General features: G+C 42.4%; 1 protein-coding gene across 2 annotated transcripts; it reads left to right on the plus strand.

The window, feature by feature from the left end:
• Positions 1 to 3,203: 3,203 nt before the first annotated feature.
• LOC129331239 (E3 ubiquitin-protein ligase RNF170-like) lies at positions 3,204 to 24,112 on the plus strand. Of its 2 annotated transcripts, none has more exons than XM_054981673.1 (7): positions 3,204 to 3,239; positions 6,471 to 6,620; positions 11,124 to 11,196; positions 11,842 to 11,950; positions 20,078 to 20,151; positions 20,597 to 20,707; positions 21,894 to 24,112. In XM_054981673.1, exons 2-7 carry the CDS (start codon positions 6,577 to 6,579, stop codon positions 22,197 to 22,199), a joined length of 717 nt encoding a protein of 238 aa, XP_054837648.1. In that variant the 5' UTR covers positions 3,204 to 3,239; positions 6,471 to 6,576; the 3' UTR covers positions 22,200 to 24,112. The 2 variants fall into 2 exon arrangements, with proteins under 2 accessions (XP_054837648.1, XP_054837649.1); XM_054981674.1 differs by having other exon boundaries at positions 3,207 to 3,239; positions 6,471 to 6,607.

The following is a 24,112-nucleotide window of genomic DNA, read 5'->3' on the forward strand; positions in this document are numbered from 1 at the left end:
ATTTATGTTTGATATACAGAAAAGTGTTAGAGGAAAAAAATACTCATGATATTCTCACAAGCAGAACAGGAACAAACATTGAATTGGAAGACCGAGTGAGGATTTTTTTCTCCTAAGTGGTTTGAGGGCGGGGGAGCTGATTAGGCACTACACCGACGTATGTCTGAGATATACAAATATACAAACCATTAGCATCGCAAAGCTGTGGAGCAATGCTGGTGCAACCTCCATACTGATGGGGAAAGGGGCAGATCCAGTGACATGGCAAGAGTTAGTCAGCTCCCTAAGTCATCCCAGCCTGGGAATGCGCCCCCCCCCCCCGCTGCAAATCAGTGGAAAGTTATGCCATCAAAAACTACAGCATAGCCCCTAGGCACCCATACAACAACAAAAGCCAAGCACTTCCCCTAGCCGTGCCTCCCTCCAAAAAACAGTAGAGCACAGGATGCCGACTACAGCTGCAACTATTTATCTTGTTTCCCTTCCCTTGCATTTAATAATAACCTCCCCTCCCACCACCCCACCCACCTCCCACATGAACTCCAGCCAGGATGTCCCATAGTTCAGTAGGTAGAGCTTGTGGCACAGGACTCTGTCATGCACACTTAGAGTGGACAGTGTTTCACTTTGGTGGCAGGAGAGGCACAAAGAGGGCTCTGAAGTAGAGTTGTCAGGTCCAGGCTGGGAAATTTTGGGAGATTTTGTGGGCGGAGCCTGGAGGGCAGGGTTTGGGGAGGGGCCTCAGTAGGGTATAATTCCATAGAGTTCACCTGTCAGAGCAGCCATTTTCTCCAGGGGAACTGGTCTCTGTTGCCTGGAGATCAGTTGTAATTCTGGGAGATCTCCAGCTACCATCTGGAGGCTGGCAACCCTACAAGGAACATGTAGCTCCAACACTTAAGGGGGAGAGCAAGTGTGGTTAACGTGACTCATTTCACAACCCTAACTGCTACCTCATCTCTGGAGGCTCAACTTGAAGGGGTGGGAATCCAGCTGCCCTGGCCTGGGAATCTGTACCTGCCTCCTCCATTCCCCTCTCATTAGCCCACCACTGACCTGACAATGCTAGCTGCCACAACGAAGACCAGCAGGCCTGTTTCATTCACTCTGTTACTTTAATTATGGGATAGAGATGGCTCTAGTGGCTTTAATGGATGACATCTGTCTGGGACCATGCTTCCTTGTTGCTCCTCCTGGATCTATTTGCAGCCTTTGACACAGTCAAAGATCATGCCACTCTGCTGAGGTGCTTGGAGACAGAATCAAGGGATGTATCTTGGACAGGTGTTATCTGGGCTTTTTTTCTGGGAAAAGAGGTGGTAGAACTCTCTATTATCACATGCGCTCCTGGAAATGCATGATGACGTCACTCCTGGAAGTGACACCACTTCCCAGAGCCCAGCACAATGCATTACGACAAGATAAATGTTAGTAAGCTTGGGAAATTACACTATTATGAGAAAGGGTTTTTTCCCTTTCTGTATACTCTACAAAAAGTGAAATCTTCCATTCCCTTTCCCAAACATTTCATTTCTTTGGAATCATATTTTAAAATATGCAAGAAGGAGGGGGGCTCTACAAATTCAAAACCCATCTCACAAATCTAAATTCTAACAGATTCCGTCTGCCAGCATAGAAAAAAAAATCCAAAATTCTTTCTCAAAATTCCACAGAGTCTGAAATTCCTAACCTAATGAATATTGAATTTTCAAATTTTCAGGGATGGTTCTGCTTTACTGGAGCAATTCAAAATTAGATACTCAACTTTATCTGCATTAGATTTTGTCAGGGTTTGGGGTGCCCCCTGGCAGCACTGGCGGGTCCCACTCTGCGAGGGGAGTGCCGGGTAGGTCCATCCTGCGCCCGTGAGTGTGGCTGCCTGCTCGGCCGGATGCTGAACAACCATGTTGGCTCCCGTAGGGCTTCCCCCACAAGGCCTCAGAAAGGGTGAGTCTCCGCTTGGGCTGGTTAAGCCGATTCAGCCAGGCTCCCCTGAATGGTCTGCCCCTTAGCTTCAGGGGCAGTCCTCACTCCTGCTCTCCTCCTCGGCCTGGGTTTGGAGCCCGCTTTTATATCCCTCCCCCTTAGGGCTGGCTCCACCCTGCTTCCCTTGGCCCCGCCTCCAGAACCATCCCCACCACCCCCGATAGGTAGGGCCACTCTTGCCCCTCCCCCCACCTTAGTCAGTTGGCCACCTTCCCCTGTCTCCTCCCCCCTCGCCTCAGTGGGGGCTCCTCCCCTTTGGGAGGGCATCAGGGCCAGCCTGTCTGGGCCTGGATGCGGCGGAAGCCTGCCCCACCCCTTAGGGTGTCGAACAACGCGGCTCCCGCTTGGCCGGCTGGGTGCCACGTGGTCGGGGCGAGGCGTGGCTTCCAGCATTGGCGCTAGGGTCGGGCCATGGCCCCAGAGGCCTCGTCGCATCACCCCGAGGCTCCCCTGGCCTCTTTTCTCCTGCGTGTTCTCCAGCGTGTTGTGCTGCCGGACCGCTCCCATTGAGGCTGTGAATTTGTGTGCCTGTTTGGTTTAAGACTTCAATCTTTTTTTCTGTGTGTGGCACCTGGTTACCACCCTGAGGAAGCAATGACCTGTGAAATGGGAATATGAAATATGCAAGCAAGAGCCCGTTGGCCCTGTTTTTGGTGTTGCCCACATATGGACATTGTTTGTACACATGAACTGATTACCTACCCTTTTCCTTTATGAGTATATACTACATGTTTGTGGTCTGAACCAGCTTACTTTGACTTTACATTGATATTGGTCCTGGCACTTTGTAAATTACTTCCATGTACTGACTGTATTGTGTTTTGCCATTAATTTGTCTGGATATATTCGGCTTTTGGTCTCTAACCTTTGAATTTTTGTATATATGACTTGTATATATGATTCATATCTTTGATTAATTTTCACATATGCTGTTTATCCAATTGTATTGTCATTACTATAAGCATATATATCATATTTTCATAATTCTTTTGGTATTGTAGTTGCTGCCTTCCCCTTCTTTTTGTTTCTTCTCTTTTCTCCTGTCGGCAGCTGGGTGGATGATGAGGCAGGCAGCCCAGCTGGGGACGTCCCTGCGGTCTTTGCGGCGCCATCCTGCCCAGCGTCTCGGCCACTGCAGCCAGCCCTGGGTCCTTGGTGGCAGCATCTCGGGGCCTTCTCCACCTCGCGCCACCCTCCTCGGCCTCCTCCTCCGCCACCATGGATTCTTCCCCCGCCGTGGGGCCACCAGCCCGGTAAGTGCCATTTGGGGAGGCCCTGGGGCTGGGGTCGGGCCCGCCGGGTGAGTCCGAGGGTGGCCGGGGGAGCCCCCTCTGACAGATTTATACTTAGTTTAAAATGGCTTTTTTTTTGTTGCCTGCCAACTCTACCTTACCAAGTTGTAACATTGTGACATTGTGAAATGCTCATAAATATTCCAATGTGCCAGACAAACAATATTCATAAAAACTTCCTTAACACCCATATGTCCACTGCAATTTCAGTGATGTTAATCAACTGAGGGTGGGGAGAACTATTTGAGTTACAGCTATTAAGACATAAGAACACTTATATGCTGATGAATATATTGATGAAAGCCTTCTGTGACTTGGACACAGCTATCCATTCCTAGCATAAAACTGGAATAACCATAACTGATATTTTAACTAATACAAATAACCATAACTGATATATTTAACACAAAACCAATCTGCATTCAAAAGCTGTGGGAACCATGACAATGTCAACTTCAGTCAACAAAAGAATTAAAGCAACACACACACACACAGCCTCACCCACCCCCATGAAAAGAAAGCAGAATGAACTCAAAGTAGCACACATACACAGAGCTCCCACCCCCCATGAAAAGAAAGCAGAATGAACTCAAAGCAGCACACACATACAGAGAAACCCCTGAATGAAATGAAAGCAGAATGAACTTAAAGCAGCACACACACGCATACACACACACACATACACAGAGCCCCACTCCCCTGAAAAGAAAGCAGAATGAACTCAAAGCAGCTTAACCTCCTCTGCAGAGCCGGCCCCAGCAGCTCTGCTTGCACTCTCTCTCTCTCTCTCTCTCTCTCTCTCTCACTCACGAATGAAAAAAAAAGCAGAATGAACTCAAAGCAGCTTATCCTCCTCTGCAGAGTCCTTGCTGGGCCCCAGCTCTCTCTCTCTCTCTCACCCACAGAGGAATGGGAAAAAAGCAGAATGAACACAAAGCAGCGAAACCTCCTCTGCAGAGCTGGCCCCAGCAGTTCCAGAACGTTCCCCCTCAAAAAAAGCCCTGGGTGTTATGATCCTGGGCCTATATAGTGAGGCCTAGTGGCTCTGGAGAAGCCTGTACTAAAGTGACTACAGGGCCCACATTTCCCAGGTCCCCTTTGGACCCTGTGATTGGTTAAGAGGGGATTTGGAGGGGAAAATTGCACCAATAGAGAAGTAACAGGACAGTGCCTGAGAGAAGGGATAAAAGGCCTCACCACAGTGGGAGGGTGTTCACTCCTAGGGAGCAGAGTGGAGGAGAGGCTTCTGCAGATGGAGGGATCCCTCATCCAGAAGGGATGAGACAGTTGAGTCAGTCACCAGGACACTGCTAGGAACAGTCTAGTTAGACGCATTAGGGTGTTTAATTGTGTTTGTTCACCAACCTTTACTGTTTTCTTTATCTTACAAAGTTTTGAACACCACTTATTACTAAACCTTTTAAAATAAAGTTGTTTATTATTCTGCTTGGATCTTCATGACTCATTTGGTCACATAATAAATAAAACCTACTGGGAAAGAGTAAACAAAAGGGGTCAGTTGGTGCTCTGGGCCCTTCCAGGGAAACCTGTACCAGAGTGGTGGTAGCCTACAGAGAGCATCCTTGGTCCTTGCCTGCTGTGACAACAGGATTAAATCATTTCTCATGGAATGGACTCAAAGGGTTGTTTGCTGGTGACCAGTTATCTTCAGTGTGAGAGTTATCTTGCAGTGTTCCACAAGGTGCAAACTTATCCTTGTTATTCAATATCTATTTAAAGACTTTCGGCGAAATCATTGGTAGCTATGGAATTGGATGGTATCAATATGCAGATGATGCCCAAATCTATAGCTCATTATTCAGATCCTTTGGTGATGCAGTAGAGGTACTGAGTTACTGCATAACAGCTGTGGTCAAATGGCTGAAAGCAAACAAATCGAAACTGAACCTTGATAAGATGGAAATTATGCTGGTTGGGAAGGTGAGATCTTGAAGGATATTGTGCTCCCCATTTTTGACATAGGTTCAGTTAACCCTTACAGTCTCAGTTAAGAGCCCAGGGGTTATACTGGATCCAACACTGCTGACTGAGAAGCAAGTTAATGCAGCTGCAAAAAAGGCTTTCTCCCAACTCAGACTAGCCTGGAAGATGATCCCCCCCCCTACTTTGACATGGCCACCTGGATTCATGCCATGGTAACTTCAAGACTAGACTATTATAATGCACCCTACATAGGTCTCCTCTCAAAGTCAACTCAGAGACTTCAGCTTGTGCAGAACACTGCAGCTCATTTATTTTCAGGAGCTAGTATGCTTATTACTCACTCATCAGTTACCAAGCTCAATTCAAGGTTTGCGCAATCACATAAAAAACTTCATGCCCTTGGACTGCCTCTCCCCTTATGCTCTGCCACAGCAGCTTCATTCATCTGGAGAGAGCCTTCTGCAGATACCATTCCGCACATGTGCAAAATAAACAGTTGCTCTCATAGGCTCATTCTCTGTGGTGGCCCCTGCCTTATGGAATGGCTTGACTGAAGGGGTCAGGAAAGCTCCCAGACTCCTGGTTTTCCACAAACTATGCAAAACTGAATGATTCGGAAGGGTTTTTTTTAAAAAATACGGGTAGGAGGGCTGTGCTATAAGGAAATGATTCAGAGAGATCTTTTGTTAAAGGGATGGTGACTGCGCAGACTATACTGTCGCGTACTGTCTATTGATGCTCCTACTGGGTAGTTTCCGTGTCATTTAACTTGTCATGTCAAATTACTTATGTTTTGTTTCAGCAATGTTTCATCTCTGTATTCACATGTATTCACATTTTATGCTTCTTTTTCAAATTTCTGCAATGTACGCCCTTTTGTATTGTTCATTGAATATCCCAGCTGTTGATTGTATTGACTTTCACTATGTAATCTGCCTTGCATCTCAGTGAGAAAGGTGAACTATAAACAAACAATCTATATCTGTAATGGCATGCTTCAGTACTGAATAAGCAAAATATCTTTCAAAAAGTAGTACTATTGTTCTCTGAGATCTGTAATCTTTCTGGAACCACTCACATCAGTTTGAAAAGAAGCCTTTATTTTTTTGCAAGATTTCTCTTTTCGTAAATTTGGAAAGAAGTTCCCTTCCTTCCTTCCTGGAATTTGGAAACCCTGGCAAAACCTTGACATTAGTCAAGCAGTTCAATCATTAACTGAAATAAATGGCCTGTCTTAATGAATTGTAGGCAGTGACTCAACGTCATGACATGCTCCTGTCAGCCAGGCACTGAGATATCACAGCAAGCTTTTAAAGAAGCTATCCTCATACCTCTGCTGAAGTGAGAATGGTACATGATACACTGCACAGATCCTCTTGGACCAGGTAAGATACTATGGTAGGTTGAACTGACAGGATAACGTCATTTTCTGTATTATCATAAATGTATTGAATGAAAAACATGTTGTACATTGTGATGTGCAGTGTGATAAGACAGACTTTCAAGAGAAATTTGAACACCAGAATTCTAATTTTTATGTTCTTGTGGTAAATTAATTTAATTTATTATACTTATTAATGTCATTCTCTCTTTAGGAGAGCTTGAAGCAGTGTACAATAGCTAATGAAATCCAGTGAATGGATTTACACATTCAGTATAAATTCTACTGTATATTATTTTAGCTTTTAATACATTTCAGTCATATTATATACAGCTCCTTCTTTCATCTGATAGGGGAACAGAACTCCCTTACACAGATAGCACCTTCCTTCAACCTTCTACATTATAATTAGATTAATTTTAATATGCACTCTAGTTAATTTATACAGCAAAACCCTTAAAGTGTCTCATGCATGCAGTTTGCTTAGGGATTATTAAAGACTAAACCCATAATAATGAAAGTATGCAGAAATGGTCCAGTTGAAATGAGTTTAGCTCTGCAATATATTGTACACATATCACAGAGAGTTGTTTAAAGTATGGGGGGAAAACTTAAGCACTTTTTAATTTTTTAAAAATTAAATTCTTAGTTAGTCTAGGTTTCAAATTAATTCTATCCAGAAGAATAACAGTAGTTCTTAATGAAAAGTGGTTTTCATTTTGAAATGTTAATTAACAGTTCTAAAACATCTACTCATTTTTTTAAAAAAATCTTGTTAGAAATTAGAACTGAAAGATGATTTCACTAAATATACATGACCAAGAAATCAGAAAGAGAGAATGAATGATAGTTCTGACTTCTCATTTCCTAACATTGGCCGATTAAAGAATATATTAATCTAAATACAATAATTAAACTCTATAGGAAGGGCAATTTTCTGCTGTGATCCTGAAAGCACAAATTGTAAGTATTCACTGAAAATATAGAATTAAAAATCAGAACTACATAAATCCAGGTTTTCCCTTTCATTTAATCATGATTATAACAACTATTGCTCCCCATTGAGTAATTAATGGAAGTATTAAGCCTCCTACCCCAGTGACTCTGGGCTGCCCTCATGAGCAGCAGGAAAACTCTAAACAGCACTCTTTTTATAATCCCAGGGAAGAGGCTTGCAAAGACCAGAAGTTTTCCAGGACTGTTTGCTGGCACACATGTTCAAGATGATACATTCCCTCCAGCCCTGCCTACAACACATCCTCTTCTATTGCAGGACTCCTTCTCCAATTGTATATTTAAATAGACTGGTATTTAGAATACTACAAGATCCATTCTGTATTAATATTATTAGGAGAAACTTTGACTCTGAAATTATGATGATGACAAAGTAACTCTTAGCCCAAACTATTTCCAGCTCTAATTGTTGGGTGATATCCTGAGAACATAATAGAATGCAGTATCGTGTGTCATAATATTGTAAGGAATGCATGCACATATGCTATACACAAAGTAAATAGATGATTAGATTGTAGTGAGATTATCCAGCTGGCATGTACTACTTACTTTGTAAAGGTGATTAATGTACTTAGAGTCCTAGCAGTTCTGCTGTGGGGGAAGGGGAGCATAAGAAAAGGATTTCCTATGATACATCGCCTTAGTGTACATGTAAACTGATCATTAGGCATTAATCAGTATATCTAATTCTCAACATGGCCCCAATTGTGGATGCTTAAATCCAAAGTTTGGTTCATGGTCAGACAAGACAGATCTTATGAAAAGCCCTAGGGTTGCAGAAAAAGCTGAAATCTTAAAAAGGGGGGGACCCCTCCAGAAAGAATGAAACAGTACCGGCAACTTTAAGAAACCAATGCCCTCTCAATGGCTGTTGTTGGGAGTTACTAGGCAACTGCAGTAGTATTGCCAGCCTTTAAAAGGCAGGGAGGGGGCAGAGCCCTTTCCAGAGCTTTTATGGCCTTTGAAGGAGGACCTACTGAGAAATGTCTGGGAGCAGCCACCAGGTGACTTGTTACCATGTAGTTTAAATTACTTACCTAGGCCCAGCTGGATTTATGTTCAACAGCAGCCACCCCATGAAAGGTAGTAGTTAGGGTTTCAAATTAAGATCTGGGAAATGCAGGTTTGAATCTCTAGTCTGCTGTGGAAGCTTACTGGGTGACCTTGGGCAAGTTATACAATCTCAGTCTAACTTACTCACACAGTTGTTGTGAGGATAAAATGGAGAAGAGAATGATGTAAGCTGCTTCAAGTTTCCATTGGGGAGAAAGGTGGGGTATATATGAAGTAAATAAAAACAAATATAGCTGAACATGGGAGGTATATAAAAGGTAAGTTGGTGGCTGAGTGAAAAGGAGAGTCAGAAACAGGGAAAGTTGAGGATATGAGGATATGCTGGGAGGCAAGAAGGAAGAAATAATGTGAGAAGGGAGATGCAGGGGAAAGGGAGTTACCCCCAGAAATTCCTTGCAGTTCCCCACAGTGCATCTTGGCACACCTTGCCCAGCACTAGGCAGCTCAACACTGGCCATCACTGCGCAACTAGGCCAAACTTTTCACTGGGAGCAAGTGCCGAGGGGAGTGGAAGAGGGAAAGACTCAGAGGTAAATAAACCTAGGTTGGCTGATGGGTGGGAAGGAGAAAACAATACAGGAAAAGGGTATAGGTGCTTTCAGGAGATGGAAAGAAAAAATAGGGAAAGGGTAATGGATGCCCCCCATTCCTTGTGGCTCCCCTGATTGTATTTTATTTAAACAAATTCATTGATTTGGTTTGATACCAGAGAACAAGCCTAAGAAGTTCTACTCAGAATTCTACCCAAGTCTATTCACTGCCTCTTATTCCTAGGAAAGCATTCTTAAGGATGGCACTGCAAATCCGTTATGACAATAAATGAAGTTCTGGAGATTTCAGAGCAAACGATGTTTCTTTTCTTGGAGGGAGCATCCCATATGATTAAGCAAGTTGAATCTCCCCATTTTCTCCTTTAACTGATATTTAGCTGCTTCCTTTCAGTATGGATTTTTAAGATTTTTAAAAAATCATTTGATTAATTTAGAAAGTCATGTTTTTACGAAAACTTGGAAGGTCCCCCATGGCTGGAGAGAACCCTAGACTGTCTGTGGGTGACCTCATTTTTCAGCTTTCATCATCAGAGACCACTGATATAGCCTGCCAAAGGTCAGCCTGCCAAAGCAGTCAATAAGGTTTAAATATAAAATCCGAAAAAGTGTTCATGTGCCTAAATGGAACTTTACCTCTGTGTGATATATTAATTTCTTTGCATAACCCATTTTTAGATGCTGGACTTGGTTCAAGATAAACAGAGATCAGCGCTGTAGCTTATTTTAAAACGACAGCCCCTCTGAGTACAAATGGAATCTCAGGTCAAAGATAAGGAAGGAGCTTCTTTTGACTTGATCTGTGCACTGAGATTTTAACAGCCACAGACTCTTGCACTGTTGAAATATGTCTAGTATCTTAGACTCTAGACCCTGCTGGGATTGCAGTATTACTCAGCACACACTTAACTTTTTCTCCAAAAATAAACAAACTTAAAAGATGTTTTGGATCAAGACCTTCACTTTGATGCATAGAATATTCTTTGATAATATCTGAATTCTGAAAGGCTTCTTTTTTCTTTTGAAATATATCCCTTGATACCAAGTTATCTAAATTCTAAATACAGATATAAATTATTTCAAGACATACTTTTATCAAGGTTTAAAGGCTACAAATCTCTATATAGTTCCATGGATTTCAGTGATACTGGAATATATACATGGTTAGTATATTTTGATATAATCAAGGCTATAAGCTACTTTAGGAACTCTACAGGTGCCCATGCCAGAGAACTAATTGTGGCAGTTGACAAGTACTTCTGTTCCCAGCTATGCTCCCTGTGAGTTTCCATTTACACTTCTATTAGTGATCAGGTCCATATGCAGGAAAAGGTGTGCCTATGGCAGTGCTTGATGCACACAAATGAATGGGGATATGATTATTAATAACAGAGGTCTATATCTGCATGGGAGCTCCTGTGCTCACATATATCAGTGGAGGAAGCATATCAGTTTAATATGCTTCCACTTATCTAATAAGTCAAATCAGAATATTGTCCCATTACGTATCATTCTCACGCAAGGCACAAGGAGATACATTTATAAGGTTTGTGAACTTCTCTGTATAAATTATAAAATTACTGATGTTGATTTAACTAGCAGCAGATCTATGATGCCTATGCTGAAAACAGATGGGAATAGCTACATATACAAGCATCACCAGAAGCTATGTTTGTGCAGTCTAAAATTCACTTCTTTGAAGAACATTTTCCCCCTGGTTGGTAGGAAACAGAGAGAGCACAACTGCCAGGACTTTTGGCAAGGGACAGCCCATTTCTATACAAATACATAATTTTGCCACTTTTTCTATGCATGTCAGCACACTTCTCTTCAGGAAGCTATCCCTACGTGGTTTATACAAACTCTCTCTCTCTCTCTCTACAGTTTTTTAATCTTAAATCAAGAGATGAGTCCTCTGGAAAAGAATTATGCCTCTTTGTCTTCAAGAAACTACATAGTAAGTTAAATTTAAATCTGCATAGTAAGTTAAAGTTAAATCTGCAGTTCTTTAAAATGCATAAAGTAACATGCAAGAACAATTTGATGCATGCCTGGATCATGGAAGTCAGGAAAGCTTTCCAAACTTTCCATCATTTACTTTCTGTAACAACTCAATTTCTCTGGATTCAGAATCTTGGTTACCTAATTAGAAACATACTTGGTTCCTGTTTTTGCAAGAGATGAAGCTTAGAGAACAAGAAGTGGGATTACTTTTCAAAATAGAGGCTTGATATATGATATACTGCATTTATGGAAACAGAATGACTTCATTAATCAGGTTTTCCTGTCTTGTTAACATATGGGATTGCCATACAACTAAAGTTTATTACAGCTTTTGGGGAAAGGGTGCTTAGATAAGAAGTTTTCAAAGGAAACCCACAGTGCTATATCAGACCATGACAAATCTGCATATGGCATATTTTGAAATGTTAAAAGAGGTAAACATATAGCAAGCTAGTGCTTATGGGGACAAGGAAGTTACATTTTCCCAGATTTTTCTGGAGTTAATTAATGATTATGAAGGATTACTGTGCATTTTTAGGGAATTAACTGGGATATATCAGTTGCAGTTACAGCCATTAAAAGACAGACTTTCTTTTAGGAATCTCTTAGACACTGGCAGCAATGTTACCACAGAGATTTGACCTGCCCTATCTGCCTCCAAAAGGCCAATTTCCCAGTAGAAACCAACTGTGGACATTTATTTTGTGGTAAGGATTGTTATTTTTTCCAATTATTTTACTTTAAAATATATAGCAACATTAAAATTACAGTCAACTAAAAAATGAAAAATTCTTCACTATAAAATATTGTTTCTTGTTTTGTATACCTGAAGTTCATGCAGACCTCCGGGTTTTTAAAAATGGTTTTAAAAAGAAAAGAACTGAGAAATATCTCTTTAAAGAAAATGGATGGATTTACATGAAAGGAATACAAATTAATTTGGTTCCAATTAATTTTAAAAAAAATCCTCTCACTGTCAAAACAGAGAGATATTTGATCTAGCTTTGAAGATCTCTAGTATGTTTAGATTTTAGCCTTGCAAGAACTAAGTAGTTGTCAACCCGAGTGGGGTGGGTGGGTATCCCCTGCCCCCAGCTTCTAATTCTCACTGCTGCCCACAGATTTTTTTTTAAAAAAAATTATTTATGCCATTTATAGTCTGCCTTTCTCACTGAGACTCAAGGCGGATTACACAGTGTAAGATTAGTACAGTCAATATCAGGAACATTTCCATAAACAATGCCATTGGGTAAACAGATACAAGTTCACAAAGACATAGCATTAGTAGGAATCCAATACAATATAGTGGTGAGGTTTATGGTTTCTAACTCATTAGCGGGTCATCTGAGATCCCCTCCCTATAATACAGCCCTCCTATCTGAGTAAAAAGCCTTTTTGAATAATTCAGTTTTGCATCATTTGTGGAAAGCCAGGAGAGTGGGGGCTCTCCTGGCCTCCTCAGGCAGGCCATTCCACAGGCTGGGGGCCACAACAGAGAAAGCCTGTGTATGGGCTGCTGTCGATTTCACCGATGTGCAGGGTGGCATGTGCAGGAGATCCTGTTCGGATGAAAGAAGCTGCTGTGGACGAACATAGGGAGGGAAGCAGTCCCATAGGTATGCCGGACCAAGGCCATGAAGAGCTTTGTAAGTGATAACCAATACCTTGAACTGAGTATGATAACTAACAGTTAGACAATGGAGTGACTGCAGGATGGGAGTGATGTTCATGCACCTGTTTGTTCCTGATAACAGTTGAGCTGCAGCATTTTGCACTGATTGGAGTCTCCTAGTTAGTTTAGATGGGAGACCTATGTATACTGCATTACAATAGTCAAGTCTTGATGTTACCATAGCATGGATCCAGGTGGCCAGGTTGGCTCTGTCAAGATAAGAAATCATCTTCCAGGCTAGAGTGAGATTGTAGTAAGCATTTTTTGCAGCAGCATTAACTTGTTTTTCTAGTAATAGTGCTCGATCCAGTATAATCCATAGACTCTTAACCGAGTCTGCAAGGATCATACAAACTCCATCAAAAGTAGGGATACAATGTCTTTCAGGATTTCTGCCTTCCCAACAAGCATCACTTCTGTCTTGTCTGGATTTAATTTCAATTTGTTCATTTTCAGCCATTTCACCACAGCTGTCAGGCAGTGATCCAAGATTTCTGCTGAATCTTGTGGGGATCTGGATAGCAAGATATAGAATTGGGTGTCATCTGCATATTGATGGTTCCCAAGCCATGCTTTTTTCCTTATGCAATAAAAACCAAATCAAGTGCCTGATACTTTTCTACATGCAGAAGCATGTTCCAGTTATTTGTGCTCAAGCTCTGTGAAAAGGCTTGCAAATCCATTTATGGAACTGCACAAGTGGGTAGCAAATGAAGGCTGAATAGATTGGCAACTGATGAGTATTAACATTACTCCCATTAAAAACAGGAAGTTTTATAGGTATATGATGTTTCACTGTATGATGGCTATGAGTACGCGGGGGCGGGGGGGGGGGGCGGTGAAACAGATTCATGAAGGAGAGTCCCATCAATGGCCACTAGCTATGGTGAATGAAGTGTGTTCATATCCAGAGGCAGCAGAGCTCTGACTACCAGAGCTAAGAGGCAGCAGCAAGGGAGGGCCTCAGCCTCTATGCCCTGTCTGGCTCTCCAGAGCAACTAGTCAGCCACTGTTGAAACAGTACTCTGAACTAGTTCAATCAGTGGTCCAGTCCAGCAGGTTGTACTTACATTCTTACAATTTAGTACTGAAAATATGTGCATGTGTGTTCTGTGCTCCCGCTAATGTTGACATCCTGAATTGTACATGCCTTCTGTTTATTATAGCACTACGATTTCCATGTCTCTTATATAAGATAAAGCAATATGTTTCTTTCATCCGTGGACAGAGCATGTTGAAAAGTTCTGCAGTATCCAGGAAGTCTTAAGAACCATAAACAGGAAACAGATACCTCTTTGGCCTAGAGTATCAGCTCCAAAATGAAGAGAGTCTGCAATACAGGCAAAAAGCCAACAGAAACAAAAGCAGACCAGAATGAAAACAGCTTGCAGTACAAAAACGTAATAATCCAATAACATTTAAGGACTGAGACATTCATATTATTCAGTAAATTGACAGGAAACAAAATGCAATTGAGTGCCACCTACCCTGCAACTTTACCTTTTTGGAATTTACATTTATTTTAATTTCTTCTGTTCAGAATATTAAGTGCATCCACACTCACAATATCTAAAAGGTAACACTCATTTTTTAAAAAATCATAAACTGTCCTGAATCATGTGCACAATCCATTGATATTTAAGGAACTTGCATCAGGCACTTTAATTTCTGGTGTGTAAGCTTCTCCTGCAATTCAAATGTGGCAAAATCTCATTGCCATTGTCATTACATAGATACATACATAAGTGCCAGCAGTGAATAGCAGAGGTAGTTTGCCATTGCCTTCCTCTGCAGTTTCTTCCTTGGTGGCTCCCCCATCCAAGTACTGACTCTGCTTAGTTTCCAAGATTTGATGAGATTGGACTATACCATGCCACTTTCCCTCCCTCACGTTGCCATTAGTGCCTACCAAAAAGATACTGGGTAGTATTCTGGCAACATTAACAATATTTCCATTGATTCATGCTTTTACTTCATCAGCTAGATGGGTGTCAGTATGTGGTGTCAGTAGGTGGTGAAATAAACATTCAAGGCAACACATAAAGTCACTTATTACCTCCCATTTAATAATGGACCAGTAACAGCAGAGCAACAGGGTCAGGAGCATGGCTTCCAGTGCTGGTACAAAGAGAAACCTCATAACCTGGTTTTGTTACGACCAAACTACTTCCGCTGGTAGGAGATTGTTTCAATTCACAGTACTATGACACTACTATGTCAGCACTGGAGATGCCATAATTTTCCAAGGATAATGAGAGAATACCCATCCCCTACCAGGACCAAAATTGTGGTGTACCAGTAAAACACTATGAAAGAACAGTGAGTAGTTCATGATTTTTGGACTGCAAGTAGAGAAGAATTGCAGGGCTCTGTCCCACTTTCCTGCTGACACTTAAACTTGAACCAATAGCTGTAATTACTGAAGTAAGGTGGAATACCAAATTGTAAGTCCAGCACATAGCTGGGAATGCCCAGGATATTTCAGGTCAAGATTAACAGGCCCTGTTTACTCCTTATAATGTGGGGAGGCTATTCATAACTAGAGATGGGCACGATCCTCATTACGATTGAAAAAACCTCACGATAATGGCAATCGCGCGATCGGGACCCGGCGGATCGTGCTCGGCCACGGCCAACGATGCAGCGATCGGGGGGGGGGGGCTGGATCGGGGCTTGATTGGGGCGATCATGCTCGGATCGGGAAGCCAGACACTCAGGCACCAGCAATCTATTCCCCTGGCAACGGAGCCAGGGGAATGCCTGAGCTGTGTTTGCCCTCCTTCTGTCGCCCCAGAAACCCGAATGGAAGCCCAGCTTTCCTTGATCAGCAGGGCTTCCTTCCAACCATGGAGCAGCAAAGCAGTCACCAGTTGGGAGAAGACACCCATGGAAGGGAGGGGAAAGGGGGTGTTCTGTAGCCATGGGCACTCCAATCTCATCCTTGCAAACCCAGATAGGGAGCTCTGACAGCCAAACACATGCCAGACCCCCCGCCCCCTGAGGGGAGGCGGCTCGTTGCCGTCTCCCCGTGCCCGCCAGGCCCAGCGGCTGCCACCAGCACCCACCTTCCCACATCACTGGGAATAGTAGTGCACCCCACTTTGGCCTCCATGATCCACGATCCACAGATCGGGAATGGGAGATGATCGGTGTGGATCGTTTATTGGGGATTGTCGCCAGCGTCGATCCATGATTGGCTGGATCGTTAATTTATTTTGGATCGTGCCCATCTCTATTCATAACCCCCAGCCTTGTGCTTTCTTCACAACTGGATAATAAGAAAGATTTTAACCAATCTTTAATCTTTAATCTTGCCAACAAAATGTACTTGGTTAACTTGTTTTTAGTGGGGCAACTGTAGCCCTACTTGCAATTTTGTGTTTTAAAAAGGAATTAAAGCAAAAATTAACAGTGACTGTACATTAAAATGAGAATTCTTAAGGGGAAACTTAAGATAATGAACTGCCTGGTCCTGTACAAATCTAGAGTACTTTCTGAGGTTGCACGAGTGCTCTGGTTCTTCTTTATACCATTCTGTTCGCATCAAACTGGTGTTACAAAACTGACCATTTCTTGACAGGTTCGAAATAGTATGAGTAATAAAAATAGCCCCACAAAGAAGATGCTGCTTAGAGAAAGTCCTCTGTATTCCTTGCAATAGCAACTAAAAAAATAATTATGTGAAAATACAATAATCTGGAAAGGTCAATAAGCAAATATTGTGTTTAGTTTTTCAGTGATGGCACCATCTATAATCTTATCCACAAAGCAAAGCTCAGGGTTTATCAGAATCAGGAAGCCCTATCTGAGAACTGCTGTTTGTGATACAAGGTTTGCAACATTACATGTATGTTCTTTCATATAAGTACTGCTTTAAGGGATGCTTATAAAGGAAATATAATACCTATTCAACACAGAATACATCCGCTTCAGAATATATCAAGCTTGCTCAGAATATATCAAGCATGCTCTGTTACAGTTGTGCCAAGCATCTAGTTATAAGAATATTATTCTCAGTTTCCCACTGCCTTAATTTATCTTTTGTGTTGCCATCTTGAGGGGAGAGGGCTAGGGTGGAGGAAGGAGACACAGACCAGGTTGGAGGTAAAAAAGGTCACAACTTTATTGGTTACAGCTTATCAGAGCCTTGGCACTGCATGGGGCATGGATGCCTGATTGGCAGACCTGCCTGCCAGCTGATCACCCCCTCAGGATGCCAGCTGAGTGGGGGCACCATGAGATGACAGTAAGAAGAAACGCACCTGGGCATACTCCTCTGCATAATTCCTGTCACCAGGAGCGAGCATGCCCTGACATCATCATCATCATCATCATCATCATCATCATCATCATCATCACATTCGATTTATATACTGCCCTTCAGGACAACTTAATGCCCACTCAGAGCGGTTTACCAAGTATGTTATTATTATCCCCAGAAGAGGCAGATACTACTGGTGTTGAGAGCGAGGCACTGAGTCCATCAGTCTCCCAGGCCCAGGGAAGGCTGACACCATCTCTGTGTGCCTACACAGCCTGGTCCGGCCTACCCCCTCTCCTCAGAGGCCCACATTCTGCCAAAGTGCCTAGACCACTCATTCCTTTACTGTTGCTGGCCCCAGACGAGCAGTGGGGCTGGTGGCACCACGGCCAAAGCCCTGTGGCTGCCAGGGTCCCAGGTCCAGAGGAGGCCAATGCTACTGCCATGAATGAGTAGCCGCGGCCATCAGGGTCCTAGACTCAGGGAAGACCAAAGTCATTGCTGCTACACACCTGAACAGCACAGCCCATCTCGGCCTCCTCCCTCTTTCCACACAGGCCTGCCATGGGCTGCACTGGCTGCTCTGATCAGACAAAGGCACACGGCAAATGACGAGGGGGCCTAGGCAGCTGTGCACCAAGTGTTCACAGGGCACATCCCCCTGCCCGGCCAGTCGGGCTCTGCCCTGGGATTGGCTTCCGCATGGTCACACGGGAGCCAGCAAGCCTCCCAGGCTGAGCCACAGCCAAGAGTCTCTGCTGCTCATCCCCACTCCACTGTCCTGCCCGTCGGCCCACTGGTAAGTCGGAAGGCTGTAGCTTCCTTGATAACATAATATTTGTCCTGAAAAAGCATCAGAGTTAACTAACCATATCCCAATACATCTAATTTCACATGGCCAAAAGCAATCCAACTATCTAGTTGTTAACTGCTCTAAGACAGGACTGTCCATTCATTCATGAGCCCTCTATTCACATGAGCCCTCTCCTCTTTCTGTTTTTATCTTATTTTGATATTTAAATGCCATAACAGAAAGCATAAATGCCAATATTTAAGGTACCCACCCAGAAAATGGCTAACATCTTTGGTAACTTTTATACATTTGTAACTTAATTCTATAAAATAGTCCAGATGGCTTGAGCTAGTGAGTCAATCCACATAATACCATGGACAGTAACAACAACAGAATTTTAAGCTCTTTCTTGAACTCATTTTCAATGTTTGTTTGTTTGTTTTTTAAAAACATATTAAGTAAAACCTTTACTGAAATGAAATACACAGGCTAACTCTCTCTCCTTCCGAGGTCATCTCATTTAAAAGCTGGATATTTCATTCTAATTGGCATTAATAGGAGCAAAGATGGGCAAATGTCATTCCTAAAATTCATGTTATGTGCTAGCTTTTAAAGGGCAATTGACTTATGATTTAGAGGGAAAAATTACAAATGCTAATCTGTTTTATTGCGAGATATTGCTATGTTTCTTTCAGGACATTTTGAATTCCAACTATATCTCAAACCATATGTCCAGGAAATAGGCTAGAAAGCTGATTCCAGGCCAATATTATTTTTCCCTAATCACTAATAACCAACAGAGTGATTTGTGGTGGTCTCAGTAAACTATGCAAAAAGATGGATTAAACATAGATTCAATATCAATTATGAAAATGTGGAAGAGCACAAAAAGCTTGGTTAGAGGGGGGGCTCTGCATTTCCTTCTTTCCTTCTCTGCAGTTGTAAATGGGCTAACTCAAAAAAGTAACATTCAAAAAAGAATTTTTAAAGCCTTGCAATGTTGTGCTAGTTTTTTGTGTGGACTGACATCTGAGTTTGCAATTTAGCTCTAGACAATATAGTTGGTTCACACTGGAGTTTTCCCTGTTAATAAAGGGGATTTTTTTTTTTTGCAGATTCCCTCCGCTCACTGCAGGCCTTCACTTCACCCACCATGCTGCTCATGAGGGTCCCTTGGCTCACAGGAGCAGAATTATTGGCGGGGGTGGGGGGAGGTGTCAGTGGACTGCAGCAGGAGGGGAGAAAGTGGCATTCAGCGAGCTTTGTTCCAACTGTGGTATTTTGAATCCAACACTGTGATAACAGGTGTCTTAATCTCTGCCCCCTACAGAGTGTCCAGACTACAAAGTATGCAGGCTAAATTCTTGTTAACCAGTTTAGAGGAATTCATCCAAGGCTCTAGTTGATGCTGCTGTGCCAACCACTAGTATAAATGCGGCCTGAGATGCTGTTTGCAGCACTTGGCTGGTGCATGACCAGTAGAAGGGCCTGTGAGAGAAGCTTGTAAGAGGACTTTGTCATGTGCTGCTGGGCAACCTACCCTCCCTTAGGATCAGTGTGGGATTCGTTCGTCACCTTTAGGAGCAGACCAGTGATTTTTCTGGATCTCCTTGAATCGGCTCAGGAAAGATTTTTAAAAATTGTATCATGTAGTTCTAGGCGTATGGTATTTAAATAATCCTTGTCTAAGGACTGGTTAGGCCCTATCTAGGGATGCCTTTGGTGTTGAGCTGCATCAACCAAACTCATAATCTCTGGAGAGGTATGCTGGAGAAGTGGGATGAGGCTGTTCCTCTGATGGCACACTTGATGTGCAGGCAGAGATAAATCCAGTGGGGATGCTGGCCAGGTTTGGAGCTCTGGTGAAATTGCCCAAAATGCAGGTAGCCAGTGTGTTGCCTTAGTTGCAACCTGCACTAAAAAGTTAATTTGTCATTTGATTACACAAATCAACCATTTAATAAAGCCTGCTTTAACCCATATACTGTTGTACCTTGCTTTTGCTGGAGGGAACAGATTGCTGGCACAGTCAGAAAGCTGACTTTTGTCTTCCAGCTATGCAAGTATTTTTTCTTCCCATTATAACAAGATTAATTCACTTTTTCTAGGTTCCTGTCTGATTGAATACTGGAAGCATGGATCTTGGCTAGGAGCAATAAACTGTCCACTCTGTAGACAGAAGGTAAGAGTTTTCTTTATAATCAACCACACTTTGACAGTTATTAGGAGAGGCAGAAAGATACCAAAAGCAATCATGGTAGACTTACACAAGTTTTCCAGACTCATCTAGGCCCCTATAACCATCTATATCTTTCATCTGATTTCTGTTGGTTCAAATATTTAACAGGGTGCCTGCAGCAGGCTTTTATTATAGATTGTTGGTTGGTTCTTTGACGTAGAATTCTCTCACCTAAGATAAAATTCTTATCCTCACCTGACCCTCATCACTGGCTGTATGCATACAACTTTGGTAGAATCCACAAAAGTCTCTAAATAAGGAAGAGACCCTGCCATGGAGGAAATTTGCCCACTGGAGCTGATGAGCAAGGGTCAAAAACCCTAATAAAAGAGGAAAGCTTGCACTAGTGTGAGTTCTACCCTAAACAGTGGATTCTTTTCACCTGAAGGTTATTCTCCTTTACAACATTTCTTGTGAAAATCAGCAGGACAAGCGAAGCAAACAAATTGTGTATGACATCAGAGAATACAACAAACGTTTCTCAGGACAGCCTCGGCCTGTAAGTAGCATTATTTGTATTTTTCAGTGGTAGGAAAATTAGTTTTATGTTTGAGTGCTTTGCTGTTCTTTATCCTTTACCCAAACTGTGTCAGCTAAATCAACTGGAACATCTTAAATAGCCCAGAGTTGCCTGAGTTCATTAGAGTGGAAAAGCTAAGTTATGGTTATTACTTGTATTGGAAGACTTGGATTTCTATGTAGAAGAAGCAAAATCAAAAAGAGTCCAGTAGCACCTTTAAGACTAACCAATTTTATAGTAGCATAAGCTTTCGAGAATCAAGTTCTCTTCGTCAGATGCATGATACAGAGACTGGTCAAATATAGAAGAGGAGGGAGGAGAAGGGGAGGAGAAAGAAGAGGCAATTGGGGGGGGGAGGGGGAGGGTGCAACCAAAACTTTCCTTTGCTAGTATATGTAAACATCTCCTTTTGGTGTGTGGATCAGTTGGCTTCAAAGGAGTTTGCCCTGTTAGTTTGTAGCAGCCAAACAGCTAGACCATCCAATTCCAATGCAGTATGGGCCTTCGATAACCACAGCTCTCCCTGCCAGATGCAAGGCATCTGTTCCTCTCTTGCCTTGAAAACCCCACAAGGAGTTTCCATGAGTCAGTTGCAACCTGATGCACTCAGTTATTATGCCCTGACCGGGATAGCCCAGGATAGCCCAATCTTATATCTTGGAAGCTAAAACAGGTCAGCCCTGATTAGAATTTGGATGGGAAACCATCAGTTTGGATGGGAGACCGGGGCTATCCAGGTCATGGTTTCTTTGCAGAGGCAGGCAACGGCAAGCCACCTCTGAACATCTCTTACCTTGAAAACCCTATAGGTTTTCCAAAAGTCGTCTCTGACTTGATGTCAAAATTAAATAAACTGGGGCTATTTCCATTAGCAAGAGGTATTTTTGAACAGAGCAGTGATTCCTCAAAATTCCAATAATAGGTGCCAACACTAAGTAACTGTGAAGATTAGGCAAAGGAGGAAGAAGAGTTGCCATCAGGCAGCTAGTTACTGGTTTGTCTGTTTTTCAGTACCTGGACTGGCAGCCAGTTCTGGCAATAAAAAAGCTGATATTTAGTTAGCCTAGATATCTGCCACGGCCACCGAGTCACAGATCCAAGGAAGCAACATGAATTTGCAATAAAAATATGATGGTTTTATAACCTACTTGAATTCCATGTTTAGTTTGCAGATTACCTCTATGACATGCCACTACTTCTCAACCTTGCCATACGAGGAATTTTCACCTTGGGTGGTCTTGTATGGATCTTCTTCCTGAGAGTTGTCATCTGCTCTTTTGGAACCATTATGTGCTTAACTTCTCCATTTGAAATGATGCCAGAACCTCTTTGTGGAATCCTGGGTGCAGTTGATGACCTGGTTGTTGTGTTCCTACTTTTAATTTGTATGATAAACATTTGCTCACAAATGGAATCAGGAGGAGCAAATTTGGCAAACTCTACAACACAAAATATCTTGTTGGAATCTTGATGGGTTAGAGCACTGCTTTTTCCTAAATGAAAACTGATTAGACTATGATGAGGTCTCCTGATCTTTGGAAGCAACAAGGATAATCTTAGTTTCGAAGAGTTTCAAGGATTGATATACCACGCTAGTGCTTACAGAAAATATGTTGGATGGAGACTCTAATGGTAATCACGGACTAAGACCTAATGATGTCGGTGAGGTTGTGTTTTGTTAAAAAAAAGAATTTTGCACCTGTGTATTTTTGACTTACGACAGGTGCAAGAATTACAGCTCAACAACTCTGATATTGCTAGAAAAACAATTCAGTGCATGGGAAACTTGTAAATGTTGCAACTTCTATTACAATGGTATCTACAAAGTAACCTCCATGGGATAGAAATGCAGAAGAAAGGAAACTGTCTATTGTGCAGCTTAGGGGATATTAAACAGTTTAGTAAACCAAGATGGTCTTGGGATTCCATATTTGTGCCAAACACATGTACAATGATTGCAATTTGAATAGGTTTGCCAACAGTTTTTAACAGTCACAATGTTACCCAGAATCAAACTACAATTCAAAATTGAAGAAAAAACCCTAAAACAAAACCCAGAAACCCAAGAATGAAATGAAAGGGATTAGAAGGATCGGACAAAGAACCTGAGCACATTATTGTCTGGTTCTTCTGGAAATGAGCAGGCACTGCTCTTTTAAAATCACTTGCTCATGCTGAGCTCCAACTTTGTTCTCAAGAAGGGCTTCTTGTACACTGTTTTCATACACATCCTTGTAATATATATATACAGTATATAAAACATAATCAAATGCATACATGCACACACACACCTGTGTATACTCTCAATGTTACTTGTTCTTTGTTTGGGCTACAGAATGAGTATTGGGAATTCAGTTTTATCTATTAGATGGACATAAGAATTTGTGTGTGAGTGTTGTGAAATGTATCAATATATATTTATCATTCCAAAACATTGTAAAACTTGAGTGGGTTTTTTTGCAAATGTGTGTGCATCCACCAAGATTAAAAAAAAAAGTTCCTTTGAAAAATGTGTTAAAGAGACAGCAAACAGTAAAAAAGGCAAGACAGACATATAGAGCAACCCTAAGCAGAGTTGCAGCCAGTGTGCTTAGAAGGGTATAACTCTATATAAGATTGCACTGATATTGTTTGTAGTAGAGTCCTACTCTGGGCAGCGACTGTAGGCTACCTATTAACACTTATTTTCTGTTTCCCTGCTTCATGACTGGAGTCAGTAAGGACAGCAAAATCAAATCTTACTATGTTTCTTTTGTACCAAAGAGCCAGTTTGGTGTAGTGGTTAAGAGCATGGTACTCTAATCTGGACAGCCGGGTTTGATTCCCCACTCCTCCACTTGAAGCCAGCTGAGTGACCTTGGGCTAGTCACAGTTCTCTGGAGCTCTCTCAGCCCCACCCACCTCACAGGGTGTTTTTTTGTGGGGATAGTAGTGACATACTTTGTAAACTGCTCTGAGCGGGTATTAACTTGTCCTGAAGGGTGGTATATAAATCGAATGTTGTTGTTGTTGTTATTATTATTACCCCAGGGTAAGGTTGAGAGTTCTGAAAAATCAGTATCACATAGAAGCACCTCTAGCATCCATAATCATTCATTTTAACCCTCAGAGGGACTTGAAAGTATAGGAAATGCTATAGACTCGAGGGACTTCCGGTTTGGGATTAATGGCGATCTGAAGTAGCCTAGGGAGCTGGGCTATCTGAGATACTATTTTTGGGAAGCGAGGCACTTGAACGCCTGCTACCATCCCCTCTTCAGGGAGAAGGGGGTCTTGAACGCTATGCGGCCCCGAGAGTGTGTGATCTCGGCAACGGGGGGTTCTGAATCAAGGATTCTCCCCACCACCTTGAGGTCCCCTTGGAGAAGGGCAAGCTACTAACTC

The sequence above is a fragment of the Eublepharis macularius genome, chromosome 5 (assembly GCF_028583425.1).
Source record: "Eublepharis macularius isolate TG4126 chromosome 5, MPM_Emac_v1.0, whole genome shotgun sequence".
Taxonomy (NCBI): Eukaryota; Metazoa; Chordata; class Lepidosauria; order Squamata; family Eublepharidae; genus Eublepharis; species Eublepharis macularius.